The sequence below is a fragment of the Stigmatopora argus genome, chromosome 16 (assembly GCF_051989625.1).
Source record: "Stigmatopora argus isolate UIUO_Sarg chromosome 16, RoL_Sarg_1.0, whole genome shotgun sequence".
In the NCBI taxonomy this organism is placed as follows: domain Eukaryota; kingdom Metazoa; phylum Chordata; class Actinopteri; order Syngnathiformes; family Syngnathidae; genus Stigmatopora; species Stigmatopora argus.
In genome coordinates, this window is record NC_135402.1 from 10494409 (window position 1) to 10513292 (window position 18884).

The following is an 18884-nucleotide window of genomic DNA, read 5'->3' on the forward strand; positions in this document are numbered from 1 at the left end:
TGCATACTGAAACATTTTAAAGGACAAGTGACTTGTTTTGCTATTTAAAAGGAAACAATTTCATAAAAACCTGGCGTCCACAAAATATGTGGACCTGACATTTTGAGTCGTGTGGCCTTTATGACTCAATTAGAAACACTTTATTTTTAGACTGTCCAGATGGAACTCTTTAATTCTCGCTCACTTTGTTCTTGTTCCAGCAGCCCCTGGATGAGTTGAGTTTGAGGCCCTTGCCATTGTCCTGTTTAAAACCACCTGGGGAGGACGTTTAAAAAAAAAAGTACTTGTTCTGGTTGTTTGTTTTTTTTCTTGTTGAGGTGGTTTGGGGGACGAAGGCCAGATCTGAATTTTAGAGATTTGTATATGTTTATATATTTATATATTCTAAAGATCCTAAGAGCATAATTTTTTATCTATTTTTGTTCCAGGCCTGCTTAATTAGATGGATAACTTCTGGACATAAAATTACTAATCCTCTGTTATTTGATGAAGTCTGACAAGGTTTCTGCCAAGATTTGTGTAGCCGCCACTAACAATTTTAGGGCAAAATTTGGATATTTATTCCTTTAAAACAGGGTTTTCAACTCTGACGCCTTGAGCTTGTTTTTCACACATTACAGTCTATTTTCCCGCCCTACGCCATTTTGACGCTCTACGCCATAACCTTACATTTCTCAGACTTGCCCAAAAAAAATAAAACTCGGCCATTGCCATAATTTAAAAACATTCCATTTACATTTCCAGCGCAAACGTCATACCGTGCACTGTAAGTACAAAGTTTTCCCCCTCATAAATATCATATAAGTAGAGTTGTGCTGATCAGATATTTTTTTTGCACCCGAGTAACCTGATTTTGAGTATCCGCCAATACCGTTTCTTTGTACATCTAATTCTGTTGCTTTGTAGCCCTTTACTACAAAAAAATCTTAAAAACAAAATCTCTCACCCGATTCCCATCTTCTTACAATGACATGGTCAAGCCCAAATTCCAATCACGTGGTCGGATTGCGGGCATCCCATTATTGTAATTATTTTGTTGCTAGTAGCCTTTAGCTTATCCACTACAACTGACAGCAATAAGCATTACATTTATTTAAACTGGGATGTCCAGGCATCGAGTGACCATGCTTCACTGCCAGTCAAAATGGTTGGGATATATATTGCCGTAAATGGCAGCCAATAACTTAATATTTCCCCCCAAAAAGTCAATTTTAATAAACCAATTTCTTTTTTTCTTTTTTTACCAGATTCTGATCTAAAAATCACGTGATCATGATCAAGCCCGATTTCAAATCACAGGATCGGACAGGGGGAAATCCCTATGAATAAGGCTAGACATCTAAAGGCTGAGTCAGTGGTGTGAGAAACCAGCTATCATCTTGCGTCTGGGGACTTCTCTGGCGGGTTCTATTGTAACGTATTGAATTTCATCACTAAAATACACTCAACACGCTGAATTTACCACAGATTTACAAATGGATTAGATTAGAACAGACCATCAATGTGGATTATTCTACATGGGTTTTGAGAAAATGTTAAACAAAGCTGTTTCAATAATCGGTTAAAATTCAGCAATCTAAAGCTATTTCAAACTGTCCATTAACTTAAATGTTATGTTCATCAAATGGCCCCAACGTAGAATGGGAAACAAGTGACAATGCCCGTTGCCATTGTAAAACTATACAGTATTACGAAAGCTGTTATAAAAATAGGTTTGAATCTCAGATGTGCAATAGCTTGGAAAGGATACCTGAATAAGTGTGGTCATAGCACTTTGGAGACACCTACCATCAGTGTGCACTCTCATTGCAGAGGCACTAATGTCAGCTGTTATATTGAAATATGGTATCCAAAGGTCCTGCATGCACAAACAGAAACAGGTAAGAGCTAAAGGTCATCATTGTCTATTCACCTAACTGCAATTTTTTGTCATTGTCAGTGGGATTCAAACCACCTCTTCTCACCTCAATTTGTTTACTCTTGAATACATTGCTGATGCTGGAGTTGAAAGCTGCGCCAGAGAACATGGAGGTGACTGGATATGTTAAATCTAAAACCTTCTTGAAGACCGAAGTCATTTCCTGCAGAGAAAACTGAAAAATTAGTTTTGCTTTCTTCCTTTCCAACTACAAACAACAATTAATTGATGAGCCAATATTTATTTAATGTTAAGTAAATTGTTAATGGGATTTCTTTCCTCATTTTAATTACTATAGGGTTTCTTAGAATTATTTCATTACATGTATATAAACATCCCTTCAGTTTTTTATTTAGTTGATTTGAGAGCAATATTTGTCCAACCCCCTGGCTGATGGTAAGAGATTTTTGTTTCAGTCGATATGCTTTTATGTTCATTAGCAACGAGGACAGAGCCACAGACAATACTGAACCATGTGATTTTCCCACACAAAAGTGCATCACAAGAAACACCATATTTTTTGGACTATAAATCACCACTGAGTACAGTAATACTTCGACATACGAGTGCCCCGACATACGAGCAATTTGATATACGAGTAAAATTTCGAGCAAATATTTGTCTTGAGATACGAGATACATTTTGATATACGAGCATACAGCGGACGCGAGAGGCTTCTCGTAAGAACATCATAGGAACTTAGGAAGAACAACTTGGGCACCAAGCTTCTGATAACCTTCTATAGAACCACTGTAGAGAGCGTCCTGGCGTACTGCATCACAGTGTGGTACGCTGGAAGCACAGCGGCAGACAAAAAGGCCATGCAGAAAGTGATTAACACTGCCCAGAGGATTGTCGGCTGCTCTCTGCCCTCACTGGAAGACATTGCCAGCCCTCGTTACCTCAGCAGAGCCAGGAACATCATAGGGGACCCTTACCACCCTGGTCACAATCTGTTCCAGCTGCTGCCCTCTGGCAGACGCTATAGGTCCCACAAAGTACGGACAAATAGGCTTAGGGACAGTTTTTTTTCCCCACATCCATCAGAACTCTAAATTTGCAGTAACACAACACACATTCCCTTCTGAGGTAATATGAAAAGATGTTTGGGTGGTGATCTGCCTCCTACTAGCTGACTGAAGGTAAGTGAAAGACAGTGAGAGGTAAGTGACCTGTATCCATAACAGCAGAATGCCAAATTACAAGTCCGTAACTATAACTTATTTAGGTCTTTTGCCGAGTAAACGTAGCTTATGGAGAAGCACCACCAATTTCGTCATATGCAGTTTCTGGGTGTGATGACAAGTAGGCTTTTTGTTGTTGATGATGACGACAGGGGCCTATGTCCGATTATATTATTATTATTATTATTATTATTATTATCATGGGCACCGTCTTTCTCCCTGCAACTCCCTCGTGTAATGTCTCTACGAGCACTGGTCGGAGCGTTGCATTTTTTCAGTGTCTTTTTCCCCCCTTAGTCAGTGCAGAATGGCAGAGCTTGATCGCTAAAACGAGAGGAGCATACTACTTCTCGTTGGCAAGTGGTCCTAGCCTATTGTGAGGACATTTGTGTGCATCATTTTTGGAATATTTTGAAGAGAAGACAAAAGCAAACAACCCTCAATAGGTTTCTTTTAGCTGCAGCTGAAAGTCAGGGTGGAGGCGGGGCAAATAGAGCCAAACCGGGAGAAGAAAGGTATAAAAATGTAAAACAAAATTTGAATTAAGTTTAGTGTAAGGTTAGATTAAATGTATTTGTGTATGCATCGTAATCCAAGTTCATTTAAATTTGTTTATGTTATGTCACGAGCGCGTTGCCGTGCAAAAAGTCTCTCTCTTTCCCCCTCTCTCTTGCTCTACGTCCCACTCTCTTTCTGTCCCTCACTCGCTCCCCTCCGCGAAATCGGTCTAATTTTAGTACTATTAAACATCATAACCACTAGTTATTTGTCACTCTGTTAATAGATGGCGAATTAGAACAAATAAAAATGTTTTTCCAATCCAATATCGTTTTTGGTGTTTTTTAAGAGGGTTGGAACGAATTAATTTGTTTTTAGTTCATTTTTATGGGAAACGTTCATTTGAGATTCGAGTAAATCGACATACGAGCTCAATCCCGGAACATATTTAGCTCTTATCTCGAGGTACCACTGTTGAACTATCCAAAATATATGCAAAATAAAAAGGGAAAATACATAAATTTGAACCCCGACTTACAAATGCCTCTAAATATGAAGTTTTCAGGTTATGAAACCCTTTGATATGCAAATGCCCGAAAACATACGATCAAAGTTAGAAATTCCCCCAAAATGTGGAAATACATTTCCTGTACCTGTTATTTTATTTTGAAATTATCGCAGTAGCATTTCGGCCTGCTTTACTTCCCATTGGAGACTGCCACAACAACAACTACAACTCTTTTGACTACCGTTTGACAACATGAAGTTCTTTATTTAAACTTATTGGCGGGCCCTGTTATCATTGAGGAAAAACAGAAGACAAGAAAGTGGTGTGCGGTTGACTGATTTTGCTGTACTGTATTCCTACACAAAGAGAAAAAATTTTTGCTTGCATCCCCATACACAAGATTTCGAGTATGAGATCAAGGAAAAATGCCTCAACACTCCAAGTCAAACAGCATGACCCAAGTTCCAGAGGACAAAGTAATAACAGTACCAACAGCAAAAGAGAACTATCATTATACAGAGACTGTATTAGTTTATTGTTTGAGAAGTAGTGAATAATACTTTCAGGCGTATTTTGGAGGTAAATGCCGCCGAAGAAATGGAAAATTCTTACCATTGCCCATTCTCGGGCCCTTATCCTCATGCGGCTATGGCTCCGATCTTCGGCATAGAGTGCCCCCAACAGGGAACCGATGGAAGTCCCCCCGATGAGATCGACAGGGATTCCGGCCTCACAGAGAGCTCGGACAATCCCGACCTGGGAACAACCTCTACAAGCAAGACAGATAAACAAGAGAGGATTACATTTATATTCAAATTAGGAAATAAATCCATGCCAGTAGTTGCAGGAAGGAGGAATTTATCTTCCTACACGGACTATAACAGTAGGGTTCAAATCTAAGTAAAAGCTGCCTCCAACATTAAATCAAACTTTACAGGCAAAGAGAGTAATATTTTTAAAAAGATGTAAAAAAGCAATAGTAGAAATAATCAGAAAACAATACAGCACATTTTCCCTAAAGACAACAGCAGGAAACCAAGGAAAAAACAATTGTGAAGTAATAGTAAAAAGGTAGGATGTTGCTTTCTTCTTTCTTTCTTAAAACACCGAAAATTAAAAAAACATTTTCGGAATACTATGTGATATCTTGTACCTTCAGAACAATGATAATTCATGATTTGGAAAAGAGGTCAAAACAAAAATGGAAGAGTATCAAGGGTGGAATCTGAATGTGCCAGTTATTTCATAACATAGCCATTATTAACAAAGGACAAAATTGCAGTGGATATTAAAAATAACTTTTTTAGGCATGTGAACAAAACAAAAGGTGATAAAAAGTAAAGCAGTAACTGCGGTGCCATTTTTTTTTCTTACACTACAAATTCAAGGCTTCTGGTCCCCTGTAAAACTGTTAACTGTTTGATACTTTCGAGGAACCAAACAGATCTTCAGTGTTTCATTGAGACAAAGCATGCAAGACAATATTTTTTTCCAAAATCCAGATCAAATTTTGAAGTATATAACCTAAACTCAAGGTTGTGTAATACTATATGTAGCCTTTTACCTGGCTCCGCCTCCACCCAAGACGAGGGCAATGGCATTCCCAGTGAGGACTCGGGCTAGTCGAGAAAAATCTCCATGGCGATCTGGTGGCTTCTCAAATACACGCTCATATAGCTCCAACTAAAAAGAAGAAAACGATTGAAAATGAGGAATAGGACAAATGAGGATGTGGGATGAAAAGTATCTTGGACGTGCCCACCAGTTTGGGCAGGCTCCTCTTAGAGAAGACCCGTCGTGGGCATGATAGATGGAGGTGTCTAGAGATCCAGCTCCGCATGTTGAGCCAGTCCACAGTCCCCTTGGGAGGTGGGCCGTCTTCTTTGTGAAGCAGTACCAGCTGCTTCTGGGCACGCACAGCACTTCCTTCCAGCATGCGCTCCAGCTAGAGGGAAGCCATCAAGATTTTACAGGTGCCGCATAATGATGAGTGATTGTATGTGGCCAACACTGAATGTGTTTAACGTGATTAGAAAACAGTTACCGGAAGGGAGCTTCCTTGAAAATAATCTTTTTGGGTTTTTTTTCCAGGACAAATGAGTCATGCATGAGGATGTGTGTGGTCCCAAAACATCAAATCCTTGGCTATGACTCGATTTTTGTCCCTGCAAATATTGATCTGTCTTTCTATCTTTTTCACCATTGGTTGTAAGATTTGGATACATTCCTGTGTTTTCCCCCTGAGAAAGCAATTACCTTCCTTCTGATAAGTATTGACTACTGATTCTACCCTTTCTAGTATCATTCTCCTGCAGCTTTACATGCCGCAGGGTCCAACGAAAATAAGCTAAAGATGCATTCGGCATGTTCCAATCAGATATTTTTGAATGCAAATCCGATTGAGAATTTGCCGATACAGAGTTCCAATCTGATACCTTGGAAATGTATAAAGGAGGGGAAAAAAGTATATCCTATCTTTTTAACTCAAATTGAAACAGAAGTATCACAACGTTATACAGTAATCCCTCTAATTTTGCAGATAATGTAGACCAAACATGGCCACAATAATCGAAAAACCGCAAAGTAGGGTCACCCCAATTATTACTACCATACCTTCTCTGCGTTTTATATTACTTGACACGTCATTCTTCTACGGTGAAATTTTGTTTCTTCCTCGGCGCTGAATGCCACCCAACTCAGCGCCGAAGAAGAAGCGGTGCCGTGACTTCTGCCATTTTTCCATCTCCTGTCTTCCATTTGCAAGCTTCAGTGTGAATTTGGACGTTTTATGTACACTTGGTTTGGATAATTAATATAGAATACCGCGATAGACTGAAGCAATGACTGTTGAAGCCGTGAAGTGGTGATGGATGACAGTATTTGACTACTGTCATCCTTCACCACTTCACGGCTTCTGTATATCGCGTTTTTTTACACTAAGTATCCAAATAAAAAAATTCTAAAACGTTAAAATTTAGCAGGCGGCTCGGCGGCATAAGTGGTTATTAGCACGTCGGATTTTCCATATCGCCCAGCACTTACAAATTTCCTTTCAGGTTGCAAATAGGTTAGAATGTGCCTTTTACGAAATGTCAATGTTCCTTTATCTAGAAAAAAATAGCTTATGCGGTTGGTTCACTACGAGGAAATAATCAATGAATGTTTCTTTACAAAAAATAATAATAATAATGTAAATCAGGCATGGGGAAATCACTGCTCTCCTGTTTTGGGGCCATTGTCATGTAGCGTAGGTAGAATCACACAAAAAAAGCATGCGGTTTAGTCTTGAACCCTGACCTCTCCAACAGCAGGATCCTGCTCGCCTATGCCCACAATGAGGATGGAGTCGGCCTGACGAATACACCGTTGAGTCCAGGGGGTAAGTGTGTAGTCTGTTTGGTAAAGAACGATGCGATGAATGTCTTCCTGTTGGCCCAACCAACTGGAGAGACGATATTCATGAACGCTGTGACGGGGAAGAAGTAGGGCAGGGAATAAAATGACAAGATGCTTGTACCGCAAACCATAAATCATTTAGATCACGCTACTATAGAACATACCTGTCTAACGCTGCAACTCCAAGGCGTTGTTTAATTATATCGCTGGTCAACAGAAGAGTGGGACCTGAATGTGAAAGAGGCAAATGTGGGTTTAGATTACTGCTGCTATAGAGCTTCTGTTTATTGAATCTTTCAGTTCCATTTACTGGGATTAACGTCCAATCATGTGGTCGTTTTCCTCCTTTGGCTGTTAGATCATTACCAGTGCTTCCAATTCAAAAGGGAATGTACGTCTAATATCATCAATGAGTTAAAAAGTACTTTAGCTCCCACCTTTTTAATAGAATGTCATTTATTATAACAGTCGTACCTCTACTTACGAATGTGTCTAGGTATAACAATTTCAGTTTACGAAACATTTTGAGATGCAAAGGAGTGCCTCAACATACGAAAACAAGATCTAAGTTATGAAAACGTCAATATATTTGATGTATCTGCCTTTTGTAAATTGTCGCGGATGCATCACTTCTTGGTTGACAAGTTTACTACACTCTAGTGGGCTCTCATTGGGTGTCTCACAACAACAATTCTTCATGTTTCAAGATTCTCTCATGTCCGTTTGACCGCCGTTTGTCATGTGCTTGAACCTATGCTTGGAGGAAGCTGTGGCTGAGTACCTTAGAAGGAAACGCAGGCGAGCCTCAACCTGAAACGCAGCCTGCGGTGAGCGAAAGTGTGTCGCGGTGCACCAAAATGAACTCTTAACGTAGGAGCCGAAAGAGCAGGAGTTAAGGCCATTTCCGACTTGATGGGAAAAACAAACACAAAAGGTGTTCACGAGTCATGCGATCCAATTTGACGTTTGTCTTGTGAATTTAAAAAAAACTTTATAAAAAGTCGTCAAAGGCAATTGTCTATAGATCAATTTTTCTCAAAACACCCGTAAACAAGCACTAACAAAGGAGAACATAAACCCAAACGGGTAATCCACTGTGGCAATAAATAAAATGGGTGAAAAAATTAGATGCCAAAGAAATCCTAAATCATTAATGAGAGATTAAAAGTTCAATGTAATGTTTTGAATTCTTTATTTTATGTGTATTAGATGTCTGCATGTGTGCTTTCTGTCTCTTTTGCCTAACGTTAGCCTCCTGACACTTGTGCACCTGCTCTTCAAAACGAATGCATGTTTATTATTCATTTTAATGACTTATTAAAAAAAATGTATGATCGTTTTCTCTCATTTTTGTGTGTTTTCACATCTTTCCTACAAAATTGGGACACTTTTGATCAATTTTAAAGGGTTTAGTTAGCAGTTTTGTTAAGACAGTGGAACGAATTAGGGAATTGACATATGAAGTACTGCTCTACTTACAAAATGTTCAACTTACAAAAAAGTTCTGGAACCAATTAATTTTGTAATTAGGAGGTACAACTGTATTTTGTTAAACCTTTCTGACTACAAGAGTGTTACCATGCCTTACAATAAATCAATCTTTTGAATGACATATTAAAATCAAAGGTAAACAGGATATGGAACATTACCGTAGGTATTACTGTACTCAGGTGTGACTTAGTCGAAAAATATGGTGCTCTCCTAGAAGCAAAGATGGCAAACCAGCCAAGTCAGATCTACCAGAAAATAATATTAAATAATTTCTACCTATTGCAAGGAGTGCATGCTGCAGCTCCAGGGTGAAAGCGGTGAGCGGCACCTCCTCGGAGACGGGTAGAACAGTCACCGTGGAAAGGTTGGACGCCTGGTTGCCTGCGTCCCATTTACTGCCAGGGGTGTGCAGTGCCAAACTGCGACCTGGAGGCACCAAGTGATTCTTGCCAAAAAGTTTTTTCACTTATGAATATATATGTAAAGTGCGCACACCTGTTAGAGGAAGATTAACCTGCTGGAGAATCTTCTGCCCAAGCAAGTGGATGAGCCGTGTGACAACCTGTGATGCAAAAACATTCCAAAAGTAAGTCTCTAATCTAAAAGACTGATGCATTGTCATTATTCTAATGATCATTGTGTGTTTTTCTTCTTAGGAGATTTTATCCACGTGCATGTGTATTATAAGTGTGTCCTTTTTCAACATTTTCAACTATTGAGAATAACAAATAATATCCTCCTGACTACCAGTAGTTCAAATTTGTCCTCTGTAGAGGACATTTCTAAACATAAATATCTTCCACCTAGTGCATCCAATTGCATTAACTCCTTTTGTGCTCTATAGGGGACATACAGAGCTTTCTAATGATACCAAACTTCTTTTGCAGTGTTCAAATTCCTTCACACAGATTGGGGAATTTCAAAATAAATGGGCTTGGACAACATTATTTTTCCTGGTAATCAGGGGGTTGCAATAAACTACCCAGCATTGATGTAACAATTCCAGAGTTTACAAATACAAATACAGTACATCCTTGTATACTGGGTTGGGGATTGCTACCAATACACACTAGTGTTATAAAAACGGCACCGCAGGGCTTGTTTGACATAATAAAACAATAAAAGCAGAATAAATATTAGGCTGTCTCTTGTTAAATTAATGAAACTCAAACTTGTATTTTTGTATAGATGGGAAAACATGTCATATGGTAGTAATAATAGGGGTGGATCCTACTTCGCAGTTTTTCGATTATCGCGGCCATGTCTGGTCTACATTATCCTTGAAATTCGAGGGATTACTGTATATGGCAAAAAGTTCATCGGCCTTAATTAAGGGTACCTGCGGGAACTTCCTCTTGATAGAGCTGAGGGCACCTTGTGGCAGTTTTGCAAGCTCAGAGTCTCTTACAGCATGGACGGTGGTGGCTCGGTTTTGATGGGTCAAGGCCTCCACCTGTGCAGAGTATGACGACACTGTAAGTCGCAAAAGAAGAATCCTTTAACCAACTTAACTATCAGATTATTTGCTGCTACTTTCTCCACTATTTTAAATCTGGGTGTATCTGTGGACCTCATCCAATGTGGCTTCGAAAATGAACAAGTTTAGTACATAGAGTTTAGTAGTCAGGCAGTGTCCTTATTTTAAAAGCCAATTATAACACTCATGTTTGTAATGAAACAAAAATACAGAAATACCTTGAGATACAAGGTTAATGCGTTCCGGGACAGAGCTCGTATGTCAATTTACTCATATCTCAAATCAATTTTTCCCGTAGAAATGAACTAAAAAAATTAATCCGTTCCCACTGCAAAAATTAATATTACAACGGAAAAACATCTTTTTATTTGTTCTAATTCACCACCTACTCACAAAGTAACAAATACCTATCTAGTGGTTATGATGTTCAATACAAAAATGTGAAATTATTCAGTACAGACAGACGGTAGCGTTTACCGTGGAGTGCACAGAGAGAGTGAGAGACTTGACGGCAACGCGCTTGTAACATAACATAAACTTTAAATTTAACATAAATGAACTTAGGTTGCGATACACACACGCTTAAATGAGTGTAACTTTGTTGTACTATAACCGAGGCAAAAGGTGTTAATGTATTCCGCCGCGACTTTCAAGTCGGAACTAGCTGCTCCCCCGTGCCTCACGGCGTGTGCTATCCCAGTTCATTTTTTTAAATTATCGAAGCAGCCACGATTTGCTTTGAAGGTTCAGCTGGTGTCTTTTTCAGAGTATTTCTTTTCTTTCAATTCCAAGTAGATTCCGTATATATGTCACTGCGCAGCTTGGCAATGATGGTTAGCTCTGAATTGCACTGGCTTACTTTTGACCCATTGCTTTTCCCTTAATTTTGCACCGATTAATGCGAAAAAAATGCAACCTGTATGGCCGGTGCTCGTAGATATCTTTACTCGAGGGAGATGTGGCGAGAAAGATGCTCTTCTCATAAGCAGCCTCTTGAATACTTGGCCACAGGGACCACCGCATCGGGAACCGTCTCGTATGCTCGTATCTCAAGGGAAAAATTTGCTCTGAATTTTGCTTGTATCTCAAATTTCTCAAATGTTGGGACACTCGTACGTCAAGGTGTTACTGTATGTGAACAAAACTCCTACAAATTGACAGATTCTCACCTCCTGGTAACCGTAACCATAGGATTCTCCGCCACAGTTATTTTTAGGACCACGACGGCAGAAAGAAAATAAATATGTATGTATAACATGGCTAATGAATTCCGACAGATTCCTGGATGTGACCCAATTAAACACAAACAATGTGAAATGTAAACCCACATGGCAAATTATAAAACTAATGAAGGTAAGAATAGAACAACCTTGCAATAATCATTACGACTTTGAAACTATGTTTACAAGGCAAACAAGCAATGTTCCCTCTAATTTTTTGTTTGTCTGGGCAGAAAGACAACCTCCCTGCGCACACTGAGTACCGGTGTGAGCAACATCATCATTGCTCGTTATGGGCACACACCAGTATCACACCTGCCATAAGCAGGTGTATGTCTACTACACAAATGATTTAGTAATAATAAAATGTAATGATTAATATCTATGAATGGGCGGCCTGGCGGATGAGTGGTTTGCGCGTCGGCCTCACAGCTTTAAAAAAAAAAAAGGGATTTTATTTTGTGCGCTCCATATGATTTGCTGTGCGCAGAGAAGACGAGAGTAGTGCGCAACTGCGCACGCGCGCAGCTTAGAGGGAACATTGCAAACAAGTATTGAACATTTTCAGTGCTAGTCCAAATAAGTTTTCATACCTTTTGTTAGGAGTGTAGTTAACATGGCAAAAAACATCAATTGAGCTGCCGGTATATTACAGTACAGCCTTGCATGTCAACAATTTTGGTCAATTTTGTTATGAGCGCATTAGTGATGAAAAAGGATAACAGTAATAAGACTAGCAGCTCATTAATGGAGAATATTCCTGACAATCAAGCATGCCGAACATTGAAGATTTTAGTTGTTTTTCTTCAAATAACTACTGCTTGGTCCTTACCACTCCAATCAGGTCACCGCGTCCGTACTCCCCTATCAATTCCTTCTTCCCATCCTCCTTCAAGATTACGGAGCGGAGTCGTCCACTGAGCACGATGAAAGTGCTGTCGGATTTCTCCCCCTGCCTAGAAAATATACCTCCATTAAAGGTAATTCAACATAAGTTCAAGACCTTGGATCAGTGTTTATCTCTTTGCAAAGAGGTGGCAAAAAGGCAGGGCTGTGTGTTACTTCTACTCTAACAAAGTGCAACCTTGGTGAAAGTACCTGTAGACGGCCCTGCCCGCTTCCACGGCCATCCAATCGAGTGCAAAGTCAATCTGTCTGACAAAAGAAGACATCCTCCTCACCACAGCATGAGCGACGTTCAGTACTACTTTTGGTTCCACGCGCATGATCCTAAACAGAAAAAAATAGTACTTTTTATTTAATTAAATGAAGTAAAAATGATATTGGTGCATTGAAAAGGAATATAGTTTAATGCAGAAGGACTAACTCATAGAAATGGGTTTTGGAAATGGAGAGGAAACTGCAGTCTCGCTGGGCACGGACAGTAAATATGAGGGGCTCTCCTGTCAGGACAGCAAGCTGCCCAACAAGCTCTCCGGGATGCGTCACGAAAAGACGGGTGTCTTCCTCGCGGTCAATCATTCTTTGGTAAACATGAAGAAGGCCCGAAATCACAAACTGAATACTCACGTCCTAAAAAGAGAAAGGGCAAAAAAGGGATTTTTGACTCATTCATTATCATTGAAGGAAAGAAGACTGCTAGTGACCAATCATGTTTCAGTGTCATTGACTGCTGTAGATGTTCAAATGAATTGGATCTGGAGGGTTAAAATCCCTAAAGGCAGGAAATCTCTTCAACATGACTTAATATGACCTACAACGTTTAACCCTTTATGGGTTGACTATTATTGGTAATTAAAATGAAAAAAAAACCTACATAAAGACTTGGACATTACCTTTTGGACATACTATAGGAAGGTACACATTTTAATTTTATTAATCAATAAACGTGTTAATGACGCATTAACATTAACCCTCTTAGACGTTGTTATTTTTTTTAACGCATGATATTTTCTGGCCCTTCCCTCAGCCCGTAGTTGGCATTTCAAAGCAACGTATGCATGCTCTCTCTGTCAGAATGCTCTCCATCGACTACAGTTCAGCCTTTAACACAATAATACCGGATATTCTGATCCCCAAATTGGCTAACCTGGGGCTCCCACCTTCTACTTGCCCCTAGATTAAGGACTTTCTGTTCAATCGACCCCAGCACGTGAACTGGGTCCTCACCTCTCCTCCACCCAAATGTTCAGCACCGGCTGAGTCCACTATTTTTCTCACTCCACACGCACGACTGCAGACCCACCCACCCTGAGAACATCATTTTGAAATTTGCAGATGACACAACGGTGGTTCATCAGCTGCCACAACCCCCGGTGCCTAGGAAGACCAAAGCGAATCACAAAAGACATTACGCATCCTGGCTTCCACCTCTTCAACCTGCTGCCCTCTGGCAGGCGCGAGATGACCATGCCAGCCAAAACAAATAGATTCAGGAAGTCACCCCCCCCCCATTGTCATTGGATTTAAGTCATTGACAACAACAGTCCCAGTCAAAACTGATTGGACGTCTAGCGCTGTCAATGGCATGTCAATGAGTTCACTGAGTGCCAGATAAAGGGTTAAGAGGAAGTATCATTGATAATATTAATGAGATTAACCTGATCTCCCTGACGAGCCACCACAGAACCAGCTTTTACTTGGTGGAGGGTCACTCTTCCTTCAAGTAGGCTCGGATCCTGAAAACATTATAGAGAAAATATCTCACATCATCTTCACAGTTATACTTACAATTTAAACAACACTGATGTAAAAAGGATTAGCAGTTCACTGGCAGAATAAACCGCCTTGATTTAAAAAACAAAAGGAAAAATCTGCCATTCATTTTCATCGCAAATCAACTGCAGTGCACACGTAAACAACCAATGTTGTAGCTGAATGAGTTTAATTAACGGTATTCAGCTACAGTCTGCCTACAGAGCTGAGGTCAACAAACGGTCTTCGTGGTGTTTGGTGAACAATCTCACACTAAACACCACAAAAACTAAAGAAATAATCCTGGACTTTCGCAAATGCAACACAGATTTGGCCCAACTCCTCATAAATGGAGTATGCATAGACAGGGTCCAGTCCTTCAAATTCCTGGGGGTCGTTATACGCAGCTGTGTATAATGACAATAAAGGCTTTTGATTGATTTGAATTGGCTGAACTATTTCATATATTGAGTCAATGTGAACTCAACATGGCATATTTAGCTTTAACATTTTTAAACAATTTCATTATGGTAGTACCGTATTTTGCCGTTTAGTATACCCAGGTATATTAAATGATTATTGCTTTTTTGAGCCTCCCGTTTGTGTGCCATTTAATATACCCCTGCCATTTAATATACCCAGGTATATTAAAGGGCAACTCAGCTTTTTTGGCAAGATTTGTATGGTGTTCATGGGGGCATAATTATAGATACTTAAGTTCATTAAAATTCCAAGTCAGACTTTATACAGCAGTAAGTAGTAGTTACTAGTCGGACAAAGACTCCGTATCGCTGCCAGCAACAGACTTTCTCTTACCCCGTCACGGCATAAAGAGTGCGTAGTGGATCGTACCTTCCCGTTTGTGCGCCATTTAATATACCCCTGCCGTTTAATACCTGGGTATATTAAATGGGGGGTATATTAAACAAGGGAAAAAAGGGAAAACCTGTCTTAACACACTGAAAATGAGACTGGAATTATCGTAAGATAAACCCCATCTAGTCACCAATCAGGTTGATTTGTGGAAAGAATAGTACAGTAATCCCTCGAACATCGCAGCTAATGTAGACCAGACATGGCCGCGATAATCAAAAAATCGTAAAGTAGGGTCACGCCTATTATAACTACCGTTTTTTTCCTTCAGTGCTGAGTCCTAGTAGCAAGAGTGGCTTCCGATTAGGAGTTTCAGAGTGGATTTTCACATTCTTATGAACTTTAAAAAAATAAATAATAATTTGAGCAGGGAAAAAAACGCGAAGTGAATTCGCGATAATCGAGGGAAGACTGTAGCTGTCGTGGTTAGTGACCTGATAAAGAAAAGAAATGCCGTTGGATGGGGAAAAAAGTGTTCGACTCCGCGACGTGGTAAAGAAAAGAAATGCCGTTGGATGGGAAAAAAAATTGTTCGACTCTGCCTCCTACCTGCAACTGGATGATCTCAAGCAGGTCTTTTTTAGCAGCCTGGAAGATTGTGCCACTCTTGCTGAGGTGTATGTTGTCAGACTGCCCCCCACTGTCCGTGTAGTGAAACACCTCAGAGGGCATATGCTGCATGGTCACACTCTTCTTCAGAATAGGCTGCATGTTTCCATGCAACTTAGTGAATAAATGTAGCACATGTAAGATAGGGTAGGTTGATTTAATATGATAAAAACAGTGATTTACCTTCTGAGTTGCAGGACTAGGTGGACTTTCATCTATGTTGACCCGAGCCCGTTCGCATGCCATGGTCATGTCGCCTGTAAAATATAACCAGGAGTAATAGGTATGCATAATCGTTTTTAGAGTTATAACTTAAAGTTTATGACAGTGATCAACCTGCACTGTCTGGGTTTATTGAGATGGATTTCTGCTTCCTGTGGTTGTTGGTAGGACTCTCTTTTACACCGTCTGTCTCATAGGAAGTGAAATAGCATTGGATCAGCATCAATAATGGCAAAAAAAATTAAAAAATGATTATGTGTGTATGAGAGACCGGTCTCTGGAGGGCTCTCTTCGGTACCAACAGTGAACTCATCATGAAAGTGCATACGGCGAATTGTCTTCCCCGATATTGCCTCACTTGCCGCGATGTTAACATTGGACAAAGGCACTGCGTGGCTCTCCTGTCAAATGAACAACAAGAGAGTTAGCGTCACTTCAGTTGAAAAAAAAAAGAAAACAATTCATTAGAGATATCACTGTCGTTAAAAAGGTAATAAAAATGTAATTTTTTGATTAGACAGAGATGCCAACCGCCGTCGACCCAAAATCAGGAGTACCTTTGTCCCATTTCCGGAGCGAATGCGATTCACGTGTAATCAATATAAAATGTAAAAAATAAATAACGGAGGAAAACTTAAATCAAACTGATATTATCATGTTTTCACATCAATTGAAATATTGTGTTTTTGCAAACTATTGAAAAAGTACAGCATAATGAAAATAATTTGTGTAAGGGCCTTTCTACGTGCGTTTTACAATTAGTAATTCCACCGTGAGTCACGCTGAAGTCGCACTTGTGCAATGTGCAAATGTCGGTCCTTTGGGAGACGGTTTCAACATGGGATATTTTGTCAAATACGAACCAATAAACGTCTGCGAGTGTCTGCGTTTCTTATTAGAAGTTTCATCCAAATTGCCATCCATTTTGCCAGCCATTTTGATAAGACTTTGTAGTGCTGTATACACCTACTTCCTTTAAAACAACCCCGGAAATAATAGGATTTGTTTGAAAACAAAAGACTGGTGGTGTAGTGAGCCTTAGTAATACTTACTTCCCTCATGAAAAGAACGAAAACGTATCCTAAATAGAGGCTACCTATGCAATCGATTTAGAATCGATTGCCACGCTTTGTCAGAACTTGTAACTCGGATAATTCATAATGCACTCATATTACCGAATTCATCCGGTTTACAGTGCAGTTGAATCAAATGCGGAAGATGAGGAAGCCGTAGCGATGGTGTGAATTTCGAGGCATTTAAATAGGAAATTTGGTACTTTTCCAAAATGGATGCTTCAAAAAAAAATTAAGTGACAATTTTGGGGGGATTTACGGAGTTTAGGGAGGTTGTCCCGAGTCCCGGACTGTGTGCTGCTTGTCCGGGTAAACTCCAGAGAAGTTGGCAGCTCTGATTATAAAATGCACCTCACTGTAAAAGAAGCTCACCATATTTCACAAGAAAAATAGAATTTGTGCATATAATGTAAGCTGCACTGGACTACAAGCAGCATCTTACCACCTTATATAATGGGATATCAGATGGCAAGAGTGGTTTATAATCTGAAAAATATGGCATTAATAATCAGTGGTTACACATTATATTAAAAGGGGTGGTCTACATTTTCATGGTATAGCTTACCTTTACGTAATTTATTAGATCACATTTATAAAAATGGGTTTCTTTACTTTCAATGGTAACAAAACCAAGCATTACCAGTAATATTTTTCTTTCATCAAATAGCTTTTAAAACATGCGTATCGTTGATTTCAAAACAAAGTAAATTTAACATGAGAATTGTAGGATAAAGTGCCCAAAATATCTATTTTAATATCTGCTGTAAGCCTCCAAGATGTTCTACTCTAATAATATGAATATGTTTGTTCATTAATTTTGTGGCCACGTTTTTTTACACTTCATCTGCAGTATTATTTATATTTACCAGCACAACCAATACAATAAATTTTAAATAGCAATTGGCCACCAAAGGGCCTTCAAGCATTCGCTCGTGAAAGATATTTTTGGTCATAAAGTTTCCTCTGAAGAGGTTATTACGGTTTATTCGTTTGAACTGTGTGAAGGACAGTTTATGATGCTGTGCTTAATGTTGTGTGAAATTAGCTTGGATGTGCAGGACAGGGGGTTTATGTCACTTTCCGTAAATGAGCAAGGACAGTTGTCTCCACAACAGCTGTTAATGTCAGGGTATCTTCATGAAAGAGTAAACACAGACAAATGTATAGGAATAATTATCCTTCCTACCGGATTGAAGAGCTCGGTTGTAAGGCCTAGGTAGTTATGCAATGCCAAGAAGGTGACTCTTTGGAGGCGCACCATGATTATCTGAAATACACATAAACAAATAAGATTCAACATATTACCGAATATTCAAATGATTTTAATCGCAACCACTATGATATCGCCTTACCTGAATGACACGCACAAGTGTCTCCGGGTATTTCTTGAACACAGACTCAAAGGCGGACGCAGGTAAACGTAAGATGGTAGAGCGGGTGGCTGCACGTGCAGATACTGTCTTATAAGGAGCTGGAAAACCCTTAAAAATAAGGACAAATGTCTATAAAAAATTTGCAGCAAGGTTAAACATTACATTGGTTATAAAGTCCTTAGTTCTAATATGAATGCAGGAAAAGTAGTAACTAAATGATTCAGCACTGCCAGTAATTCTTCTTAAAAATGGACAACTAGCAAAATCTTATGGAGAAATGCGAGTACAGTGGTACCTCGACATACGAGCAATTAGAGATAAGAGTAAAATTTTGAGCAAATATTTATCTTGAGATACGAGACAAATTTTGATATACGAGCAGACAGC

The 18884-nt window shown here is 39.5% G+C and overlaps 1 protein-coding gene across 3 annotated transcripts in view; it reads right to left on the reverse strand.

Moving 5' to 3' along the window:
• Positions 1-18884, reverse strand: part of pnpla7a (patatin-like phospholipase domain containing 7a) — a 41997-nt gene that overhangs the window by 18395 nt on the left and 4718 nt on the right. For 2 of the 3 annotated variants that reach the window (XM_077623311.1, XM_077623310.1), the window contains exons 10-29: positions 18477-18605; positions 18311-18391; positions 16323-16452; positions 16166-16237; positions 16013-16086; positions 15770-15943; positions 14254-14331; positions 13020-13225; positions 12791-12922; positions 12525-12648; positions 10335-10448; positions 9491-9557; positions 9272-9421; positions 7669-7732; positions 7406-7574; positions 5871-6053; positions 5673-5791; positions 4721-4877; positions 1965-2081; positions 1789-1858 (exon numbers count right to left, since the gene is read on the reverse strand). In XM_077623311.1, coding sequence (XP_077479437.1) covers positions 1789-1858; positions 1965-2081; positions 4721-4877; positions 5673-5791; positions 5871-6053; positions 7406-7574; positions 7669-7732; positions 9272-9421; positions 9491-9557; positions 10335-10448; positions 12525-12648; positions 12791-12922; positions 13020-13225; positions 14254-14331; positions 15770-15943; positions 16013-16086; positions 16166-16237; positions 16323-16452; positions 18311-18391; positions 18477-18605 — 2410 coding nt within the window. The remainder of the gene's footprint in view (positions 1-1788; positions 1859-1964; positions 2082-4720; positions 4878-5672; positions 5792-5870; positions 6054-7405; positions 7575-7668; positions 7733-9271; positions 9422-9490; positions 9558-10334; positions 10449-12524; positions 12649-12790; positions 12923-13019; positions 13226-14253; positions 14332-15769; positions 15944-16012; positions 16087-16165; positions 16238-16322; positions 16453-18310; positions 18392-18476; positions 18606-18884) is intronic. The other variant, XM_077623312.1, reaches the window with a different exon arrangement.